Genomic DNA, 24,127 nt, shown 5'->3' on the forward strand with positions numbered 1-24,127 from the left:
AGAGATAGGGAGAGAGGGGGAGGTGAGAGAAAAGGAGGAGGAGAGATGAAGGAAAAAAAAAAAACAGGACTTCACGGCCACGACTGGACTGCCCCCTTTTTCTCCCCTCAGCCTCTCTCTGTCTCTCAACTTTCTTTCCTCCGTCCTCCTCCACCGTGTGTTTTTTTTTTTTTTTTTTTTTTTTTTTTAATGATTTGGGGAGAAGAGGGGAACGAGCGCTCAGTGCTTGGCTGACGGTGCAGGCAGGAGCGTCACGTAGGAAAACAGGAGCCTGAGGGGCAGCGCACCAGTACCGAAGAAGATTGAAGAGGCTTGGATCTGATGCACTGAAAGATTGACTTGCAGACAGAAGTGGCAGGAAGAGGGAGAGAGAGAAAGAACATACAGATTTATAGACTCTCAACAAGCAATACATTTAAATACACAGACTGAGCTCAAAGCAAGGAGAAAGCCAGAGACACAGATTTCATTTTTGTAGACCGGCAGGCAGATACCTTGCGAGCAAGCAAGCTTAAACATTTTTCCAGACCGGACCGGACTGGAGTTTTCTTCCACTGGAGAGAGAGAGAGAGAGAGAGAGAGAGAAAGAGAGAGAGAAAGAGAAGCAGATGGACGGAGGCACATTTTGAATCACAAGAGAAGAATCTTCATCTTCATTCAGCAATGCTTTTGAGGAACTCTGCACTGAACTGTTGCTGTCTGCCATGTTCCTGGATGCTGACACAGGCATAGGAAATATTTAAATTCACTGAATTCCTCCTGAGAAGAGGACCCACGTTGTCTTTTTTTTTTTTTTTCTTCTTTTTCTGCAGGTGTTGTGCTGACTGTCACTATGTTTTCTCAAAGGTACTCTTTAACACCATCATGGACTTCTTGCCTTTTGGTCTTGTGCATCCTGGATGTATGGACCACAGCCCAACAATCCCAACCCCAGCCGCAGTCCCGCCGGTCCAGGCAGATGCCGCCCTTAACCTCCTCCTCGTCATCCGGCAACCTGTCGGAGAGCGCCGAGCGCAAAGTGGAGCGCCTCGGCCAGGCGTTCAAGCGAAATGTCCGAGAGCTGCGAGAGAAAAGCTCCTGCTTGGACCTGGTCTTCCTGGTGGACGAGTCGTCCAGCGTCGGGGCAAATAACTTCCTGAGCGAGCTGAGGTTCGTACGCAAGATGCTGTCCGACTTTCCTGTCGCCCCCGAGGACACGCGGGTGGCGTTGGTCACCTTCTCGTCCAAGACCCACGTGGTGACGAGGGTGGACCACATCTCGGCGCCGAAGTCCCACCAGCACAAGTGTTCCCTGTTCAACCAGGAGATCCCGGCTATCAACTACAGAGGAGGCGGCACCTACACCAAGGGAGCCTTCCAGAGGGCAGCGGTGAGTCAGCCCTAAAGACAGAGAGAGAACCTTGATGTCAGTGAGGCGTGTTTGTGTGCCTAAATGTGCATGCAGGTGCCTTCACGAGAATTCTGCTCGTTCGCTTGGCTCTTATTAATGAGCCTGAGTTTGCTTTTCATAAACCTCTTCTGTATGTGAGACAGCTCAGTGTCTGTGTGTGTGTGTGTGTGTGTGTGTGTGTGTGTGTGTGTGTGTCTGCAGCCTGCTGTGTGATTGTGGCTTGGTAAGGCTGTTAATGAGGCCCTGCGTGTCCTTGCTCTTGCTGCTCCTGCCTCCTCTAAATTACACACCAGAGGGGAAGCCGCTCGCCGGCTAATTGTTCAGGAGTTTCCAGTCATAAAAACACCATTAAGAGTGATGTGCAGACTCGTGTAACACTGGAGCAATAGGTTCTAGAAAAGTGGAACAAAGAGCAAGACGCATACATGCAAGTAAAGTGGAGAAATGGTTTGTGAATCGTGTTAATGCCATTGTTCCGGACACATTTGTCTCTTAAACAGAAGCATCACCGGTCGTCTGGCTGTTTGTTTTGGAGGCGGGGATTTGGCGGTTTTGCGGGATTACAAGGGGTCAAAATGTTAGCTTGTTTATGGTTTGTTGATTGGAGCTGCCTGACACCCAACCACGTGCACACACACACACACACACACACACACACACACACAAATACCGAGGACATATGGCACAGTTCATCCGTCAAGTCCAAACAGCCCAGCTGTAAAAGCTGTGTTGGTGGTATAGGGGCTGTTCCTGTATAAACACACACACCTCGGCTCATGCCTCAGATCTGCCTTCACTTAGGAGCTTTGTGAGCATCATGTTGAATTACACACAAGACCAGATTCAGGTGCTTTTGGGGTCTGCAAATGTGGAAACTCGGCAGCCTATTAAGCTACTTCTTGTTATTTTTGCAGTCTGCTGATAGTTGTTGGAAGGACAGATGGCTAACGTCATGGCTTGGTGACAAGAACACAGAGTAGATGTAAGAGACTGGGTGCACTGAAGTCAGAGAAACTCATTGACACGAGTACAATCATGTGATGAAACAGTTGATGGATGTCCAAATAGCGAAGTGTATAAGTGTTGAAAACAAAAGTTGACTAAAACCATCAGTTATTCAGAAAATGATCACTCTCAAACCCGTAGCACCTTGATGCTACCGCACTAACTTTCCATTAATGCACCGTAGATGTCAGCCTAGTTTTACAAAGGTAAGCTGAGCTGTGACAGGTTTACCCTCCAGTCCATCCCTGTTCAAAGCTAATTGCCTTGGACCGTATGTATCCTCCAGCTTAGTGCTGAAAGCTTGGCCCTCAGGACAGGTTTTCAGCTCGCCCTCCTCAGTTAAGTGCTGATAAGGAGACCGCTGGCTGCATCCCAGCCGCTAAAGACCACAACAATACCCAGAAAAAAGGCTTTCTGGGGGAACTTCAGTGCCTTTTATCATTGTTCACAAACACTGAGAATGTTTTTGGGTGATTCATCAAGTGATGTAGTCTAAATCAGCCGAAGATGGCTTTGGGGAGAAAAAGAAAAGGAGCTTGCATTGCTGCTCAGGCTCTTAAGTTGGCTTGCCAACATCGCTATTGATTCGAAGTCTGATTAAAATGAAAGATTACATTTCATTCTGTGTTTCGCTTGTCATGGCCAACAAACACTGCTGTGTTTCTTTGCAGCGCGGCGTCTGCGCGGTGAGAGTCCGTATAGGCTGCCTGGAGAGGTATGAGTAATGGGAGTGCTTGGTGCAGCCTACACAGAGCTGAGACCCTTTTTTTTGGAAAGATAGATGAGCCTAGCAGATACAGACCGGTGCTCCAGAAGCCACCCCACACCTGATGGATTCAGTCTGACGTTTACTGTGTCTTCACATGATCGAGGAAGCGATGTTTAAAAAAATAGAAGAAAAAAAAAAGCAGGCCTGTCCGTGATTTATCGCGGGATCTCTGCGTTTTTAAATTTTTTTTTTTTTTTTTTTTATCGTCTGTCTGAATCTGACTGGAAAGAGAAAAAAGGAGCGTTTGTCGTCTCTTTCCATTAGCCGCGTAAAGGATGGGTCTGCTAACACTAATCTACAAAGCACATATCCGCCTGTCATCGCGTACCGACTGAACCGTAGGGCGACTGTCTCACTGTGTCAAATTGGGAATTTTTGCGGTGTGCGTGTGAGAGTGCATATAATTTGTATTTCTGCCCGTACACGTGCCGCCATGTGTTTGTGTATCAATCCTAGGATTCAAGGGAAAAAGTGTGTGTGTGTGTGTGTGTGTGTGTGTGTGTGTGTGTGTGTGTGTGTGTGTGTGTGTGTGTGTGTGTGTGTGTGTGTGTGTGTGTGTGTGTGTGTGTGTGTGTGTGTGTGTGTGTGTGTGTCAACGTGTGCATCTGTGTTCGAAAGTAAGAGAGAGAGAGAGAGAGAGAGAGGATAATTGATAATTGCAGTATAATAATAATAATGCCATATTTTATTCCTTTGGCTGGTCTTGGCTGTTCTAAGTGCTGTAGAAAGCTGGGATCCATTAAGAGAGACATTTTTCCACCAGCCGTGCATGTAGAGACAGGGCTCTCCTCCAGCGCTCTTCATCTCCGTCTCACTCTGTGTCTCTGCTATCTGTCTGTCCATCCGTCTGCTGTCTCTCTTTTCACCTAATACTTCATACACTAAGTTAAAGCGTCAATGTGTGGTTCCAAAGGGGATTCTGATTCTGATATTTCCACTTAGTTTAGGTACATTTACATGAGAATATACTGAACACTAAACACATTTGTGTTTATATACGTATAGTGAGTCAAATGAGGTAATCTAGGCTTGTTATAGCCAAATATGTCACTTCGCCATTCTCTAGCTCCCTCTCACGATGATGTCATTTGTTGTACAAAGTGTTTTTCCGACCACATCTAAACGCAGAAGTGTTTGTAGCGGTTTGGAATGGCGTGGCAAGAAGTCAGGAAAGCGGTGAGATGCAATTAATTGTCGAAATTAAGACTTTCCTTGAGGGCATTCGTGGTTTTTCACTGCTGGTTTACTCTTGAAATGTGACAGAAGAATGACAAAAGAGGGCTTGGGAGACGAGCCCTGCGCTCTTTTCACACCTCCGCGTAACGATCGCTGCGTAAAGTCTCTGACTGTTTTCGGAAAACACCAAGACTAGTCGGATGCAGCTCCCTAGATTCCACTTGGGAAGGGGGTTTCAGACACTGTTAGACGATCTGTCAAGCAATTTGTTCGGAGCATACGCAAGGCAAGGAGGTCCGGATACAAATTCAGCACTCAGAAAAAAACGTACTGAAGCCTCCTCTCCTCTTTACTCTACTGACGTAAACCAGCTCATCCTTCTGTGTCCGTGTGTTTGAAATACTGTAGATGAGGATGAATGTCCTCCTCTAGGAGATTATTAAGGACTGCGGCACTTTGTCATGATGATTCACCATGCCTCATTTTGTTTTTAGGATCTGTCTCTCCTCAGCCTCGCGTCTGACACGATGACCTGGTAGCTGATGACATCACTCACTGTACTTTTCCAGCACTTTCATGACTGATTGATGACTTTCAGTCAACGGCTTTCAGGCCTCTGAGGAATAACCCCTGACCTGTACCTGAGACAGAAGTAGTTCACATCACCTCCTCCAAAACTGAATCCTAGTCCCTTCCTCTCTACTTACTGTAATTGCCCTGAAAAAGTCAATCTGTTTTCCTGCTCTTTTTTAGCTTTTGTTTAATTTATTTTCCATGCATTTGCCTTTTGCGTGACCAAATATCTTCAAGGGAATATGTCTCAAGGCCCTTCATTTTATTCTATTGGTAGCTGGTAATCTTGTTGATCCAGGAATTATGGCTTTTTCCATTGTTGCGTTTGTTATAGCTTGCTTTGGATTCAAGTGTCGGCAATAAAAATGCAGGCACAGAAAGGGCTGTATCTGTATAAGCCAGTTAAAAAAAAATCCGTCATCACTTGTTTTCTTACTCATCATTTGTCTTCATCCGGAAGATTCGCCTCTGGGTTGCCATGCGTTGCCGTGCGTTGCCAGATACCCCCCCCCCCCCCCCCCCCCCCCCCCCTCTCTGCAGGCAGGCCCGGCTTTGGCAAAGGAGCCCCGACCACTAAACTGGACTTGGCGGCTTCACTGTGTAAGTCGGCCTTCGCAGTTGCATAAGACGCAGACAGATGGGCAGCGTGTGAAGAGCAGTGGGAGAAAGATGGAAGAATGAGAGGAAAAAAAAGTGGAAGAAAGAGGAGGGGGGGGGGGGGGGGGGGGGGGGGGGGAGAAGAGCCCTGGGTCGGGGAATTGACAGAAAGAATGTGGCTCTTTCTGGTGCTTATTCACAGTAATGGTTTTACCTGACTGTTGGTTAGGCTCAGCCTGGTTCAAGTCAGACTTTACAGTAGTGTAGTTTACAGGCGTTAGCCACTTAATAAAAGGAGCGTTCTGCTCAGCCAGACATTGGGTTTCTCATACTGGAATCTGCAGGTGAGTTAATGTCCTCTGATTCCTCCAATGATCACACACACACACTCATTATTCACAAACACAGTTTATGGACCAGCAGCATGTCTTTACACGGTTGTCCTTATATAACTCAGAGGTCACATTATAAGACTGTAAACAGGAGTGCGTGCATGAGAATGTATGTGCATTTATCTTAGATGTAAAAATAAAGTTTATTGCAACTACAAGCTCTATAGTCATCGCCTCATATTATTCTGAAACACATTTTGCTGGATAGTTGCGCAGAAATTTGGCAGCTCTTCCAGTTAGCCTCCATTTATTATTTTTTCCAGTTGGAAAACTTGAACCGCAGCCCACATTTGTCCAGTGAGATGTACAAAGTTTAGTCCAAGTTGATGTTTCGGAGAAGGAGAATGCTTGTCAATCACACTCCATACAGCTCTACTTGATACGATGCCTTTCTTTGTTGAGCTTTGCCAGACCGCAATAGGCGAGACAAATATCGAAGGCCCTGTCTCGTTCTCAACGGGTCGGAGACCGTTTCTCCCGTTTCTCCGGTTTCTCGCATTTCCATGCCTTTCAATCACGCTCCCGTCCGGAGCCTCAGACCTCCCCAGCAGCGTAGACAGGCAGGAGAACATCACTGTCAGCTTTGACGCATTACAGCCCAAATATGCGGTATTGTTTTTCAAAACCTTGTCTATTAGATTAAATGAGGCATGTGCAAGTTGCTTATATTTGGCCTGCGGAGACGTGCAGTAAAGATCATGTGCATTCTTGGCCTGTCTGAAGTGCCACACGCACACTAACACACACACACACACACACACACACACACACACACACACACTTGCATTTGATGCTGCTGTTTGAGGGTCAGAGCCTTTGCCTGACTTTCTGAATAACCGATGATGAGATGCGGAGTGCAGCAAATTAAGGTGGGAAATGAACACCATCCATCACCTGAGCACTGGACGTTTTTTTTTGTCCACGCCGGCTGATTTTCAGCGGCCTTTTCATTTCTAGAAAATACATTTGCTTACTGGAGCATTCCTTAATTCTCTTGGCTCGGTCACAGGGGAAATTTTAACCAAGCCGGTGAATTCTCACCAGCACTAAATTCGAGCTAAACTCAACAGAAACTACAGAATAAGATTGCAGGGCAGTGACACTGTAGGGAGATAACACGGAGAGCTTTTCCACCAAGAGAATGAACTTTATCCCCTTTTAAACCTCCCTAAAATAGGAGTGTAGGACTCTAAAGAGAGAGAGAAGACTACTACAGTTATAGTGAGAGAGCTGATGCAAACAAGTGGCCACTGCAACAAATGAAAGCAAGGTGCATCTCTTTGATCCGGTCCCTGAAGCCCTGATAAGAGGATAAGAGAAGTCTCTGTTTCCTGTCTGTGTAACTGCCACTTCCCGCCATCTCACCCTTAATCATTTCCTCCCCCTCAGTCCGTCTGCTCCTTCCCTCTCTGCCTACCCCCTCCGCCTCCTCCTGCTCCTCCTCAGTGTCGGAGGGTCTCCGTCGGGGTTGAATGACACAGAAGGATGGAGCAGACAGGCTGCTTCACCTACCAGCCAGAACGGCCCTGATAAGACAGAGAGGCCAGACAGGAACGTCCACCGACACCAGGCAACAGATTTAAAACTTGTGCAGCGTCTGCAGTGGGATCTGGGCCCCTACCATTACTGTTTGTAGCACCTCATATATCTGTGAAATTATTGTTATCAGGGCAGTAAATTGAGGATTTGAAATGCCGCACATTGCTTTTTCGTCCAGAAACAAGATAAGTGGTGAGAGGAGCAGTTCTGCTCTCAAAGCTGAGATGTCTAACTTTTGGTTAACAACATTTGGTTCTTGTATTTCTGTTTCCTCTTAAACTTGTTCTTAAACATTTAGTTGTATAATGGCTGGATGTATAACGGATCTCATTACATAGGCTATTGGTTGTGCTACCCCAGCGTCAGTTGATGCATTTCAAATGTAATGTTTTTGTAAGCAGATATCTTAACACAACTCCTGACATAATAACATAACACGCTTTACCCTCAAGCCTTGAAATCATTTTGTAATTGGAGTAACTTCTTTTCTCAAAATGATCGTATTTTGGAATAGTGCACCAAGACCTCTCCTTACACACACTTTACTGGGTTACCTGATTGGCTCGGGGTGTAGTTTACACTGTCATGGTGATGGAGACCATAGACTCAACACTACTGTGTGTGTGTGTGTGTGTGTCCTGGGTTTAGGAGGAAGAAATGCTTTAGTCTCGGGTTCTGGGCCTCCTCACACTGATTCCTTCTGACAGAATATTCTCCATTCTCTTCTCTCGCAACTTTGTCCATCAACCTCAAATATGCTTCACTGAAGCACATTTTTCTCACACGATGCTTTCGCAAAGCTATTTTTTCCCCCCATTCCGTCATCATCGATACTTCTGTTTGGAAAAGTGAGCTTTAAAGAGGTTTTCTTTTTTTTTTCAGATCAACTACTCGTGCAAAAATATTTTGGTTAAATCATTTCTCAAGCTGTTCAAATAGGAATATTTGAACAGCTTTTCTTTGTCTTTCATGATAGTAAATTAAATATCTTTAGGTTAGTCACACAAGCTGTAAAAGCCCACTTTTACACTACCTGCCCAGCACCAGACGGCAGACAGACGCAGCTGGCGTCTCGCTGGTAAACATAGAGGAGCGTTTAACAACTTAAGAGCAAGATATTTCCCTCAGGAGTCGGTAGAGACCAACATCAGAGCTAAAAGACGGTGAATGTTGGACTTACATTTGCATGTTCACCAGAAACAAAACTCCAAATAAATTATGAAGTTGCTCCGTAACTGCTGTGTCAGTAATTTGTCAGTTATTGCCGTTTTAAAGATAGATGTTTGCATAACTAACCAGCCATGACTTCAAAATGCCTTCATTACTTAACGGTGGGCTGTGCGCTCTTTTTTTTTTTTCCATCTCTCGTCACGCTCCGCTCACCCCCCTGCCCTCCTCTCTGAAATGGACACCAAATATTTTCCAGAAACAGGGAGCCTACTTTCCGACCTCTGAACGTCTAGAAGCACCCCGAGGCCTCCTCCTTCACCATTGTCTCGCACAAACGTGCAAAGCTGACCTCAGACCGAAAAGCAATAAGATGCAGAAATCCAACCATGATCTGATTTCAATCACTGTGCGAGGCACGAACGCTTCATGAATATACATGTTTTTCATCAAACTATTGAAATGTCTTTTGTTCGGAGCATCTAGGATAGTTGTATTCATGGAGACACGGTCAACAGATGTGTTTCAACTGATACCTCTGTTCTCCGCCAGCCTTTGATAACGTAGGACCCTTTGAGATCCCCGACTGTCACCTCTCTGCTGAGCAGTGTTGACGGACGGCTCGCTGTGGTGGAGATATGCACGCTGAAAGGTCGGCCGAGGTCAGCGGTCATGGCGATACGTGTGGCGGCGGTAAAAAACCCCCAAAAGAGGCGGAACGCGGTTAAACAATACGTGCAACCTGTCGGAGTACCGGATGATAACGAAGATGTTATTAAAGTGGTCTCAACGAGGAATGCTGCAGAGTCTTATCTTTCCAGTTAGACTCAGACAAACGTATATTATGGAAGTAATTAAACAGTTCTCGCAAATGCTGGTTATCTTGTGAACGAGACATTTTGTCAACCAACAATATATGGATATCTCATTAGGAAAAAAACCCCATTAAATTTAGCTTTGTGAGACTTTTTTCACATCCCAACCCGAGGTCACTAGTTTCCTCCAACAACTCTCGGAGCATCCTGGTCCCGTCTGCATTCACTGCAGCAGCCGTAGACTTGGCAGGATACGTCCTTCAACTGCAGACTTTATCCTTCATATCCTTCCTCTTTTTTTTTTTTTTTTTTTTAAGGAAATCAGCCATCTTACCCCCTTCAGGAAGCACTGAAATTTAGGAAAACCCAAGTTCAGTTTTCACATCCGTCTCATTGCCAAGACAAATCCTGGTGTTGATCTGTTAAACCATTCAGAAAACAAGCTGCTTTCGATTAGGTTTCACACAACTCCTTTTTTACCAATTTACTCTTTGGGCGGTGGATAAGCACACATGTGTACCTCCTCTAGGAGTCATCAGCCTGCGTTAGTGAGTGCACACTGATGGGCAGATCCTGAAGCGGCTTTAAGCAGAGCCATTGCTGGATTTGAATGGATCTTAACTGTATGCAGAGGATTTGAATCCAACTTCATTTGAAGTTCTATGTGTGATTGTAGAAAATTAAGACAGCTTGAAAAGTTTTGCCGTCTGTGTTCTGTCAGATGGTTTTCTGTTTAGCTGTTGTAGACTTTGCTAAGGTTGTAAATTACTGCACTAATTACTGATTAAGTGTTTGGCTTCAGCAAAAGCTGCTGAGACGGTAGCCTCTGTCTGCTCGACTGCTGTTCCAATCACCGTCTGCTTTTCACCGCCTCACTTTTCCTGAACACCAGGAAGTCCGTCCATCTGTCTCTCTCCTTCTCTCTGTTTGCAGTTTGTCTCCACTTCTCCCTCGCGCCTAATTTCCCTTGCCTCGAGGAAATGCTCCAGCCGTTTTTTTTTCTTCTTCTTCTTCTTCTTCTTCAGTAGACGTCAGTGTATACAGTCAGTATGCGCTGGTTTGGATGTTGTGGAGAGTGTCCCACTTGGCCTTGGGGCAAAAGCTGCTGCGGTCAAATAACTGGGCTTTCTCTCCAGCCAAAACCAGCGACTCCAGTTAGTGAAAGAATTAGAGAATAAGATGAGATGACTGAGGCCAGTGGAAACAACGGGGAGTGTATGTGTGTGTGTGTGCAAAGCTTATGCAAATGTGTATATATACACTGATCTCGAATCCGATATGTTTTATTACCAAGTATATCAGATTTATGTATCAGTAGATTACAGGTGTTTTGTGCGTGGAAAGGGATACAGATGTGATCTTTAACTCTAAACCAGAGAAACAACAGTTTATTTGTAAGCTTGACGATGGAAAATACCCAGATCCTTCAGCTCTCTCCACACCCCCGACACTCAAATTCTCAGTGGAAATGACTGTGGCTCTGTGGATGTGGATGCTTATCACAGTCACAGTGTGACATCTTTCAGTGTTTTCACCGTACATGAGAAATTACACTTTTAATGAACGTGTGACAGAGGAAGAGGAAATGGTGAATATTTCACAAAAATGATTCTACGTTCGTTGCTTTTACCTCGAGGTATTTTGCATTCTTGTTCTCCAATGTACGTCAGGAATCAGAGGGGAAGTAACCGCCCACCACCTCGACTTTCAACCCTGGCCCAAAAGAACTCTCGCTACTTAAGTCCCAGTTGTCCTCTGCACCTTTCTCTCACTGGTTTTGGAGAAACGAGAGGTTGGAATGAGCTCAGCACGGGAGGCCGGAGAGGCCGATCTTCACACTTCCCGGCTCTGTAAAACACAGATATCAGCAAATCCCCTCGACGGACACAAATGTAACTTCAGACCTTTCTCCATCGAGCGCACGCATCCGTCACCGTTTTTGCGCGTTACCCCTTTAGTTAATTCTTCCCCCGAGATGAGGTTTTTACTTTTAATGACTGCAGTGAGGAGGAGCGTAAATCCTGCCATAAAAAAAAATCTGATCCACAAAGTGGGGAGTCTGAGGGCGGATTTCACCACTTCGGTCCCTGTTGGGCAAACATGAATCACACACAAACACTCTCACTCTCGCTAAAGTTTCATTTCATTAACTTTTAAACTCTAATGCTTGGTTGACTTTTTTTTTTTTTTTTTTGTCCCGTCAACGTTCAGTCGACAAAAAAGCTGCAGGAGCAGTTTCTACCTACCTGGCACTTTGCATCGCGTCGTTCAATGATGGAAATGCATCTCATATGCAGTTTATGCAACATTAGATTTAACTTCACTGGTGGATGCAAAAAGAAAATATCTGCAGCTTTACCAACACACACACACACACACACACACACACACACCCCTACACACGCTTGTGAACACACACTTTCCTACACACATCGTGCTCACACACTTAACCTAACACTCTGTTCTTTCCGCTGAGCGTGCATTCACATATAAACACGCACACACCTATATATACACACACACACACACACACACACACACACACACACATTCCTGCTCACTTAAAATACTGCTCAGCGATTGATAGGCGCTGCTGACACCAGCTTTATGAAGGTGTGTGTGTGTGTGTGTGAGTGTGTGAGAAAGCGATAAATGAATGGTGAGGGGGTGGGGAATAACACGCTGTCGGCGGGGTCAGGGTTAGGGAGGCGTCAGCAGTGACTGTCACTGCTTTGGTGGCTTTAATGCCACATTAACGATGAATATCATTATGAAAAATGTGGTTTCTTGATCTCACTGGAAAAATGGTGTTTTCACAAGGCGACCGAGCTGTGGGATCCATGATTCTTTTAAAAGTATGTTTGAGAGTTGACATGATCTTCCCCAGGAGATGCAGTTTACCCAGTTTTAGATTAATACAGTGCTCTCAGTAGAGTGTGTCTCCCTCTCCCCTCCCAAACAAAGACGAGTTGTGTCTCACTTAACTGTCCCTCTTGGCTCCTTTACGGCCAAGATGGCGGCGGAGATAACGGAGACGGGGATTTATTCATCTCGTATCGTGCCTAACTTTAGTGGATCAGAACGTATCGTGTATGGAATGAATCTAGATAGATCCAAAATGTTCTATGTATGTCATTCACTCAGTTTTGGACTCACCTGCTGAGTGAGTTTTGGATATTTCTTTATTAAACTCGCTCATTTATCATCCTTCTGCTGGTCGTGTCTACCTGCGTTTGGGTCCATCCCCCAGTTGTGTTTCTGCTCCACCGTGACATCATCGGCTAAAAAGAGTTCAGAACATCTGCCGTGCCGATGCATCGGTCGGCCTCTGACACTCAATGAGGAACATGCATTTTCAATAAAAGGAACTAACTGCGTTTGCTGAGCGCACTTGAACTTTTCATCTCGTTGCCACAGTACAAATCATGCCTCTGAAACGCTGCTGCGCTCTCATAAAACGGGGTTAAGTCCACGTCTTTGTGATTAGGCACACAAATCACACAAACTCTTTAAGCATGAGGATTTACTTTGGCATCTTCAGATTAGGATTTACCAAAAACGTCATCCATTGGCACCTGAAGAAACCAAAACTATTTGAAAGAGCCAGTGGTGGCACACTAAATAACATGTTTTTATGGGCTTAGGCGCGGAGGTCTATTAGTAAACCACTTGCTGTGTGGAGGGTAGCGTTTGAAAGTGCCAGATTCCATCGAGTTGTTTTCTTTGGTGAGTGAGTGTGTTCGTGTTTTTTTCTGACCGTCTGTACGTCTCCGTTAGTCATAATTACCATAAGTAGGTAGTTGGTGCATGTATGGGTACCCACAAATATGCCGACATCCTTTTGTCTTTGTTTGTTTTGCTTAATGTGGTTTTATTTCACATTCCCCACGTCTGATTGTGTAAGATTTTAGTTCCTGGATCGATTAGTTGTGTTTTCTGCCTCGGTAACAAAGCTTGTTCCAGGTAATTAACCGAGTATAGAGACAAAATATGCGCTCGCCTCGGCTTTAATTAGCTCATGTTTGAAATGCTTTGTGTTGGCAAGAAACCCCGTCCGCCAGGACCTGATACGAATCATCCAGCTGAGCAGACACAGATAATCTGTTTCAGTTCAGGGTATCCAAACACTTAAATGCAGGTGTTTCCCCAGCAACAGAATATTTGTATTGGTATTTTAGCTTTGCGACAACGTCGTATGCGCCGCTTTGCTCGTGATTTATGGCGAGGTTTAGAGCTTTTTACCGAATCCATGCGATCCCAAAATGTGTCCTCCTCTTCAAATGACCTCCCAGCTTGCGCTCCCTCTCGAAGCTGTGAGGTCTAATATAAGTTATCAACGAGGGCCAAGTCAATAAATTGAAACCTCACCATTAACGTACACTACATACACTCTATTAGAGGAACTCTCCACCTACAGCTGGTGCCAAGACAAATAAACCCCTCTGGAGAAGAAAGAAGGGGAGGACAGACAGAGAGGCACGCGAGGAAGAAACGCAGCTACAGCAACAACAGTCAACACACTGCAACAAAGGAAAATGCTGCGTCTCGTCTCCACCGTGTGGTCTGAGCTAAGTCTGGACGAGACGGGTTACGGCTTGATGGATACTTTAAGCCAGCGACGGTCCCCAAATCATTCCCCCCGTATCAGCACTTTCAACACGCCAGTCTGGAGTCAAGAAAATCGTCGCGCCTCACCACACTGTTTCCTTTGTTTATTTCAAAATCAAAGCTCGCCCTTAGAGATGACGCTGAGTGGTTGCTTCTGTGTAGTGAGGTGATGATCTCATGAATGTCACAAATGTTACACAACTCGTGGCATTTCTTCCACTCTGAGAACTGTACATTTTTGTTGAAAACAGATTTTTATGTCTATTTTCGATCGTTTCCAACACAGCCACGATACAGTTTAGTGGCAGCGACACTTCCAGCTGTGTAAAACATCAATGTTATGTATCAGCTTTTGCTTTATTGATGCTAACCAATCATGCAGGGATCAATCTGTCAGAAGAGAGGCTGAATGTCTCCACTGAGGCTGGATGTTTTTGTAGCTGAAGAGATCTGCTGTATTAGTTTTTGGTTTATTAAACCTAATACATTTGTAACGTATTGAAGCTCGCTGGTTTTAATCTGATTCAAAGTATGAAGGCATCACGAGAACATATGATGGAGTTAACCAGTAACCACACCGTGCACTCAGTGATATGTGACATATTGTGCAAACCATGTGACTGGAGAACATTCGGAATGTCAAAATAAAACGGATGAGGTCGGATATGCAATTTCAAGACTTCCATCTAAAAAAAAAAAGAAAAGAAAAAGATGTACCATGCCAGTACTATGCTGAGAGAAACAAAACGTACCATTTACATAATGAAAATGTCAAACACAAGCCATGAACATGTAATATAAGCACCCCAGGGTATACGTGACATGTCGGTCTGACCCCGCTATCTTTGTTATTCTCCCTCCCGCTCAATCAAACCAGCTCGCCTCGTCCAATTACCCAGAATGCCGTGTCCGATTGGAAACACGGTCAGTGCCTTAAATGTTTCTCTCAGCGCTTCGTTCCGCCAGACACCAGCGGGGGGGGGGGGGGTGTAATTGAATGAGTTTCTCATTTGCCAGCCAAGGTGGCCTTTCCGCCTTGGCATCACGTCGTGGAATTGGCTTCTTCTTCCCTCTCTCCTCGTCGTTCCTGGGTGAATTGTTGAGTTTGACGGAGCGGTGTTGTGACAGAAACCCGTCGCGCTAACGCACACGGCCGTCCAGCCTGCAATTAACTGACTCCGGACACTTTGGATGCCGTCGCGGCTCTCAGTCAAACCGGTGCTCAGCTTGGGCAATGCTTAGAAATGCACATCACACAGGCAGACGTTGGTGAGGACTTTTTAAATCATTAGGTAGCGGTAAGTAAGTTGCCGGTTGCCAAATTGGGAGCGTTTTTCCCGTAATGCCTCTTCTTTTCTAGGAATAGTTTTCTATCCCTAAAATTTTTGCCAACTATACCCCAGACAGGTTAACAATTATCCAAAAAACGTCTTCTGTGGTTTTAAGAACCTCCACTTTAAGCACAGTGATTGATGAATTGCCCTCCTCTCAAAAAAATCCTGTTGCTTTTTGTGTCTGCTCCTCCGGAGGTGCAGACGCAGAACTTCTCTGGGACGGGACGCCAGATATCGGCTTGATTGATGTGCAGGAGATGTCAGAGACCATACGTTGACGTTTGATTTGTTACAGTGCGTGCTTCTGGTATCAACGCTCACACGTCCCACACTTGTCCTGCCATGTTTTCATTCATCATAACTTGGATGCAACACTAAGCAAGTATCTGTTGCACTGCTCAGCTCTGCAGTGTGAACAAGCAGTGTTGATAATGGAGATCAGGCGCCGTCTGGTTTATTACTTCTACTCTCTTTTGTGTGATCCTGACTAGGTGCCTTGGTTGTGTAGCTGTCTCTCTCTCTCTTTTTATTTTGGCACATATGGCGGTCGATAAACAATGTTCAGCTGTCTTTCCTGCAGTGGTAGAGAAGTATTTGACAATGGAAACTTTAAAATGCAAGATTAGTGGTTTTGCTGTTGATGTCCAGGAACAGCAACTATATATATATATATATTTTTTGACATAATCCATCACAGGGAATGATTCCTCACCTTTATTCTGACAGGTTAAAGTTCTGATGGCTTCTCATTACAGTGCAGTTGTGAGTACAGACTGCTGGAAAAAAAAAAACATCTTGCAAACATCTACCTTTTGCAACACAAAGAGCATTTTTTCCACATTACCTCTGAGGGCGATGCTTTTTTGGCAGCCGATGCTAAATTGTGGGAGAGTTTTGAAGCTTGTTTTAGCAGGTTACGAAAAACTACTTTGTCAAAGGAAAAAAAAAAAAAGAAAAAAAGAAAAGATGACCTGTCATTCATGTGATGGACTGTTTGCTGTATCTGAGGCAGATTTCAAGTATCTACAAGTTGATTTGCATACCTCACTGTCAGGTCACAGTAACTGAGGTGCCGAGAGGTTGGAAATCAATGTAATAACTTTACTTCAGGAATTGTTTAGCGTATGTTGACAAGATGTGAAGAACATAAGCATGCAAAGCCACCTGTATGGCCCTCAGCCTCCTGGGTGGGCCCTTGTGGAAACCGATCTCCTTACTGTCAGTCTTGTGGCTGCCCACCAAGCAAAACAAGAGCTGGGAAAATTTTGTGAAATAAAGTTAGGAATCAAAGCTCGAAGACAAATGTTCAGAAGTACATCATTGTCAGGGAAATGCATGTGCTTCACATGTGCTTTAAAGTTTCATTTTGCTTTTTTTAACCGCAGTAAAGAAGTCAAGATATGGTTGAATCTGAAGCCTCTGACTAGATAGCAAAAAAACCCGTTCTTTTGCTGTGAAGCCTGCAGCACAGGAGGAACAAAAACAAGATGTTTGTGGGATCGTGGCGTATCACCGATCCTAACAGGAAACACATTGATCTTTGCAAGTGACCTAGTTTATCTCGAGTATCCGAAGTAAACGCGTTCCTGAGATGTTGCTCAATAATACCAGAGTCGAGTCGACTGTCTGCATTTGTGTGTTCGGTTTGTGCGTGTTGCTCTTTTGAGCCCCCGCTGAGTTTGTTGTTGTTGTTTTTACCACCCAAGCCAAGAGCAGATAGCCTGTCAAAACAAGCGCTCTCGCTTCCGACCGATGGGGAGACGGCTTTCCGAACGGATGCAGTTAGGTTTTTTTTTTCTTCTTAAAATCCGCTTTGGAATGCCTGCAAATTATTATTTTGTTTTTGGAAGGTGGATCTGAAGGAAGTGAAAAACCTTGTAAGAGAATAATAGGCAGACTTGTCCTTCAAGCAGTGGTGTGTTTTTTTTCCATTTAATGTCAGTAAAGGAGAAGTTTGAAGAAAAGTAAAGTGACACACAAATCACTCAGTGCCGTTCCAAAAGCACAATGCATCCTGTTAAACATTCAATATTACAGCTTATCGAGCATAAATGGCCACCATCCTCCCCGTCTCGTTAACGTGATTCTACAGAAGGCCCACCCAGCTGGTGGAGCTCTTATCTGATCCCTGATCAGTTCAGCCGCTGACTGATCTGTGCGGGTGACAGAGCAGCGATGTGTTCGGGTTCAGTTTGACTGCCTGGTTGTGGACACGCCGTATACAAACACATGTGACTCTTTATTTCGTGAACCCAGGACTTGACCTGCACAATCGAATACAATCCCCCGACTAAAGAATCGGTCTCCAGCTCCTACATTTACGTCCCGTTGCAAAAAAAGTTCAACTGCACGAGTCTTGTGTGTTTTTACGGCTTTATTCAATGGAGAAAGAAACTAATCGTGAACTAGTTTTGCTTGGAGGCCAGGTGGGTTCAGGCTCTGATCAAAGTCACAGGAGGGGCTGATGGGAGGCCAGCAGTGCGGATGAGATGGAGGAGGGGAGGGAGAGGGGGGGGGGGCTCATTTAGCATTCAGCATAGCTGCCATGCATATATAAGCCTTTGATTAACAGCTGGGGTACCTTGGCACCACCGTTAGCCCCTCAAGGTGTGGAAAGGTTTCCCAGTCTCTTCTGCCAAATGCAACGAGGTGCCTGCTTTTGAAGTTCTCATCATACAAGCATCTGTTTGGAGACGGAGAGTCCGTCACAACGAGGATCCAGTTTTTCCATCGGTGGACTGATGGTTTTATTTATTTATGCTTTATTTCTATCGGTGGTTCATCAGTGGATTGGGAAATGCGCGTGAGGAGTTTTTCGTGTATGTGGCTGTTTTTTGGTCGCTTTTATATCTTAGTCGAAGTTGGTCAAATATCCAGATTTGTTAAGCCCAGAATATTACAGATATCATATTGAATTCTTTATCCCTTCTCTCCTTTATTAATCTCTAAGACCAATGTTCTCTCTCTCTCTCTCTCTCTCTCTCTCTCTCTCTCTCTCTCTCTCTCTCTCTCTCTCTCTCTGTGTCTCTGTCTCTTTCTGTCTCTGTCGCTCTCTCTCTCTCTCATTCTCTCTCTCTCTCTCTCTCGCTCTGTCTTTCTCTGTCTCTCTCTCTGTCTCTCTGTTTCTGTCTCTCTCTCTGTCTCTTTCTGTCTCTGTCGCTCTCTCTCTCTCATTCTCTCTCTCTGTTTCTGTCTCTCTCTCTGTCTCTCTGTCTCTTTCTGTCTCTGTCGCTCTCTCTCTCTCATTCTGTCTCTCTCTCTCTCTCTCTCTCTCTCTCTCTCTCTCTCTCTCTCTCTCTGTCTCTGCGTTTTTGGATCGGAGATAGATGCGCTGCTCTTACCACTAATCCCTCCAGGCCTGTTGCTTCTCTGCACTATCGCCGCTGCTTTGACAGATATCGACGGCTCCGCACAGGACACCCTCAAACTGTCCCACTGCGGGGTTATTATCTCCTCTTTGGACCTACGCCGGCATTGAAGCGCCCGCCAAGTGCGTAATTGAAGAAATGCATGGGATTGTACGGCACGGAGAGAGGCCTCGAGCTGACAGACGGCAGTTCAAGGTGTTCTCCGATGCATGTGCAGAGGGAGATGAATAGCTTAAATAAGTAACAACGACACCTCATTATCACTGCATTTGACCCATCCTGATTGTTTAGGTGATCTCGAGTCTAAACGTCGGATCAAAATAGTGCAAATCAACGTCTTTCAAGTTAAATTCAAGAGTTTTCAGGAATAATAATAACTCTGCTGGTGCAAGTTATTTGTTCGAGATGACATAGTTAAGACTATAATCAAAATGCTCTCACCCATTGTTTTATGTGGATTTTTACTTGGTTTAAGGAAAGAACTTAATGTTAAGAATTTATGCGAGATAATAAGTGAGTTGCCTGGCCATAGTTTTTACAGCATGTTGGCTTGGTCTCAAACACGTCTGTTCACCTTTTGAAGCTGTAATTCCACTTTTTCCTGCATCTCTTTCTTTATCCCTCTGTTATTACAGGTTGACTGATTTCATTCATATGTTTCCATGATCAAAAACAGGTGTAATTCAGATAAAGGACTCTCTAATCAATCAGTCAGGAGCTTCTTTTCTCCTCTTCTTGTATTTGTGTGCGTTTAGCGTTCCTGCTGCCACCGTTATTTATTAAATGCCGTGTTTGCGTCATTATGTCCTGTGAGCGTTGAACAATAAACCGCATGCAAGCGAGTTGGACTGCAGAACAGCCCCTTCCCACACTCTGACTCCTGCGGCCGCCTCTATGTTAATACTCTGACCTAAAGTATGCAGAGGCGAATCGGGAGGGTATTATTAGTGGCTATGCATGCGTATGCTCCGCTTGGTGGCATCCCCGCAGTCGCTAACACCAGCCACTGACTCATGGCTGAAGGCAGAAAACCGCCGTGGCCCAAAAGCACTTTGAGCAGACGCCTAATAAAAGAACTTAAGTCACGCTGAAACGTACGATATTAACACTCAGAGGAGAGAGAGCTGTCGGCATGTCGATTTGTTCACCGTTCTTCTTCCCTGTCGTCGCTCCTCTCGCCTTCACGCTGCAGTCTGACAGCTGGGAGCGGCCCGAGCGAAGCTCCCCCGGTGCTCTGGGAACCTCGGAGCTTTGAGGATCAGAGAAACCGGGCTCTCTCTCCCTCTCTCTTCTATTCTCTCTCCATCCTCCTTTTTTCTGCTCCCTCGCTTCACGGGCTCTGTAATTACGCCGCTCCTGCCAGAGCCGCTTGAAGTTTGAGCCAATTAGACAATAAAGAGCAGAGCTTTCGCTCCCTGGTCACACCCTTGCGTGTCTCCTCTCGCTTCACCTCTCGTGTTTTGCGGTCTTGTGTAGGCTAGTTATTACGTCCTGTTTGGACCCAGAATACAGAAAAATCATCCTCCGCCCCCCTAACACACATCCTTTTGTTTTATGATATACTCATGACCTTTTTAGCTTTTACTAAGTAAGCAGACATCTGTCCTACTGACTTCATCTTGGCTCCTTCCGCTTCTTCAATTTCCTTCATTTTCTCTCCACCTTGTTGCTCGAACTTCTTTTTCTCTTCATCCATTGTTCTCCGGGTTTTAGCCACATAACCTCTTAACCTCATTTAAAACAACATAATGACAAACCTAGACATTGTCAGCTTGGCCTCCGCAGCAAAGCAAGCTGATGGTCCTTTTGTTTTTTTGTCTCTCTAGAGAAAGTAAAGATATGTTTCTGACTTTAATGTCCTTTCTTAATTGTATGTGGTGAGTTGTAAACGGTGGCTAAAGTTAGTTTGGGAACTGTAGCCGGTGTCTGGGGCGGACACGGCAGCCCGGTCTGCGCTGCCCAGTGTTCTCCGGTGGTTTCAGACCACTGGCAGGCAGCTGCGTCGTCTGTAGGAGAAATAATTACAATTGTAGAGCTTTTCTCCTTCGTTTCGGTCCCTCCTCCCCCCATCGTGCCCTCGTCGCCCGTCGTGCTGATGTTGGGTTTTGAGGAACCCTGGAATCGAGGGCTGTTTTTAGTGGTCGTGTGTGACGTTCTTCGTTGTTCAGTTTAGCCGTGTCACTAAAGCTGGAGCTATGTTGGTAGCGTGCTGGCAGGCAGAGCAATAAGATGTGTGTGTGTGTTTGGTCAACCTTTTGCAAAACAGGAACAGCATGACTACACTAACGAGGAGACGACTTAAGCTCCTCTCACGAGTCTGACCGACAGGAAGCAAAAGTGGTGTTCACTTAATGAGTTGACGTTTTTCCTTTTTCGAACAGCAAATACTCCGTCACTCCCGCGCCAACGCCACCAAGGCCATTTTCCTGATCACCGACGGCTACTCCAACGGCGGGGACCCTCGACCGGTGGCGGCAGCTCTGAGGGAACGCAGCGTGGAGATCTTCACCTTGGGCATCTGGCAGGGTAACATCCGGGAGCTTCACGACATGGCCTCGCAGCCCAAGGACCAGCACTGCTACCTGGTGCACAACTTCGCCGAGTTTGAGGCCCTGGCTCGTCATGCACTGCATGAAGGTATGAAGCACCGATGAGGATTTGTTGTACTGCTTCTTTGTGTTTAGGTCTTTCAAAGGAGTTACATCAAACCCCGTGCTGAAGCTACCGTAGCTCCTCTTCATCTCTTTGAAGCCTCAGTGCTCCCATCGTCACCATTCAATGTTTACTTAAAACGAAGCTGATAATATTTCATATGGAATCTGACAATGTAAAATTCACATGGTCCCTTCTGTTATGCACTAGCCAACAGTCATTAGGCTTCACTTCCATAGCGATCGGACAGAGTGAGGCCCTTTTTCCCACACTTGAGGGGGACTTCCCACAATTTGGTGAAAAGAGGGATTCAGTCACGGCTTTTAAACTTAAAATATCACCGTAAATATCACAGTTGAGTGCGGCTCTCGGTGTGTAGAGAGCCATAAATCCTTCACATGCACTTGCAGACTGTACGTGCGCACTCACACAAAGAGCGTCTGAAATGCCCGACAGTAAGTGCAAGAGTAGAGGTCAGTGAGACGCAGCGCAAGGATAAGACCAGGAGAATGGAAGCCAACGCACACCGAACTATCGGCTCAGCCTTGCAGCCTCTGCTGACAGCGGTCTCTCTCGTGTTTTCAAACACGGAGCCACATGTTGAGCCACTCTCACTGGTCATGCATCAAATCACAGAATACACACAGGTTGACTTCCAGATATGAAATTTAAGTTTCCTTGTAGCCCAGCATGAATGCCAGTTATTGCCTCAGTCTCAGCTGCTTGGTACAGCCCGAATCAGATTCTTTTGTAAGAAGTCTGATTTACACTGTTTTAAACTGGGGAACAGGATATGGTGTTTGCTTTTAGTCAGTTGTACGTTTGCGGCTTGCAGGCACTTTTCAAAGCATTTCTGTGGTGAAGGTTCTCTTATTATAAGCCTGTGTTAAATTCAGCCTGTAGCCAGTCTCAATGGCATCCTGTACAGAACCTGCTAATACTGTTAATACAGCCATTAAGACTGCTTACTGTAACGCTTTCGTTATATCGTCTGATCACCAGGTGGTGAAATCTGATCCTACTGCAAACCTGCGCTTCTCTGTGTTTTGTTTTTTTCCACCCTCAGACCTCCCCACGGGCAGCTACATCCAGGAAGATCTGTCGCGCTGCTCCTCGCTGTGCGACGCAGCCAGGGATTGCTGCGACCTGATGGCCAGCTGCAAGTGCGGCACGCACACCGGGCAGTACGACTGCATCTGTGAGAAGGGATACTACGGCAAGGGCCTGCAGCACGAGTGCACAGGTAGGACGCACGGCTCCGTCTCGGCTGTGTCGTGTTTTCTCTGTACAGTCACCAACCTGACCGACATTGTTTTTGCAGCACTGAAACAACATGTTTGTGCCTCAGAGACCGACAGTAGGAGTTCCTTATAGTTTCTCTTTCTCTTGACCTCGTCTCCTTTACCCGTCAGCGCCTCTCCTCCAAATCATCGCTGTGGGCGAAAGTTAAATAAGCAGCCTGTCCACTTAGCGCAGTGTAGGCTGTCCACGGGGCAGATCGCTATCAACAAGCCCAGTAATGTGCAATCGAGGTGGAGGACTGAGACAGCGACGTCTTTGTGTGTGTCCTCGCTCTCCACCTTCAATTTCCTCTTTTAAATCAAATCTCCAACATCCGTCTCTTTCTTCTCTACATGCGCCGAAAAATGTCGTTTTAAAACTAACTGCCCTTTTTTTTTTTTTTTGTCTGTGGCTCTCTCTTATTGCTTTGCCTCCCACTTCTGTTTCATACGTATCCATTTGAGGAACAAAAAAACATCTGTTTCATCTGTTGCCAGAGTGCTCTGGCTTTTACCCTGTTGTTCCTTACTACTGCTCATTTATAATGTCGGGGCTCTTGGACTTATTATTTTATGGTTGCACACAAACGTCACTGAAGATAAGATCTGCAGAGAACGTGTGTGTGTGTGTGTGTGTGTGTGTGTGTGTGTGTGTGTGTGTGTGTTTGCATGACGATAAACAGATCATCTTGAGTGCAAACGCAGGCATGTTCATGCATATATAGCGTACAGACATATGGAACTATTCCCTGGGCTCAAAAAATTATAAAGCTCCTTGAACTGGAAATTCAAGATGAAATTATAGTCATATAAAATGTACCGATGCAAATTTATAATTATAGACATTTATTCGTCAAGAAAGCCATAAACAGACTGACATGGAGAGTGGAAATATGAGGGCTTCATCATCTGCAGGGCTTAAACACAAACATTTACCTTTCCAGTATTACTTTCCTTGGAGTCTCCTAATCTCCTTTAGAGTCTGAAAATATGTTATTTTAACATGATTCAACGAACTCTGTGAACTCTTCATTTCTCTACACTTCTTGTTTTCTGTGGGTCAGAATATCATGTTTTTAAGTGAGATAATGAGAAGAGATGCATCTTTGATGATGCGCAGACATAGATGTCTGTGCAGAGTGAAAGTGGTGAGGCAGTGGCTCCTCTTTATGAGAAGAAACCCTCAAATTCGGCCTTTAATTCTTTTGAAAAGTCCCACTGCAGAATTGAGATGTGATGCATTAATCATGGTTTGCCGGAGTGCGAAGCTTAAAATCAATCCAACAGCTCAGACGGTCGAATTACAACATTTGCCAGCAGTCCGTGTAGCGACACATTCATTTGTCTTCTAAATGTCCGTTCTGTGGTCTTTTTTTTTTTTTTTTTAAATCCCCTAGTGTCACAGTGTAATGGTGCAGTTTGATGCAGGTGGTCTCCATCATTAAGCTGTAAGGTTAGGGGT

At 45.4% G+C, this 24,127-nt stretch overlaps 1 protein-coding gene across 2 annotated transcripts in view; it reads left to right on the forward strand.

Annotated features, from left to right (window-relative positions):
* svep1 (sushi, von Willebrand factor type A, EGF and pentraxin domain containing 1) overlaps positions 1–24,127 on the forward strand; it is a 75,139-nt gene continuing 51,012 nt past the window's right edge. For both annotated transcript variants that reach the window (XM_068728342.1, XM_068728343.1), the window contains exons 1-3: positions 1–1,369; positions 21,115–21,370; positions 22,452–22,628. In XM_068728342.1, coding sequence (XP_068584443.1) covers positions 833–1,369; positions 21,115–21,370; positions 22,452–22,628 — 970 coding nt within the window. In that variant the 5' untranslated portion in view covers positions 1–832. The remainder of the gene's footprint in view (positions 1,370–21,114; positions 21,371–22,451; positions 22,629–24,127) is intronic.

Source organism: Cebidichthys violaceus, unplaced genomic scaffold, assembly GCF_023349555.1.
Source record: "Cebidichthys violaceus isolate CVI_PGR_0920_01 unplaced genomic scaffold, fCebVio1.0.p SCAF_41, whole genome shotgun sequence".
Taxonomy (NCBI): Eukaryota; Metazoa; Chordata; class Actinopteri; order Perciformes; family Stichaeidae; genus Cebidichthys; species Cebidichthys violaceus.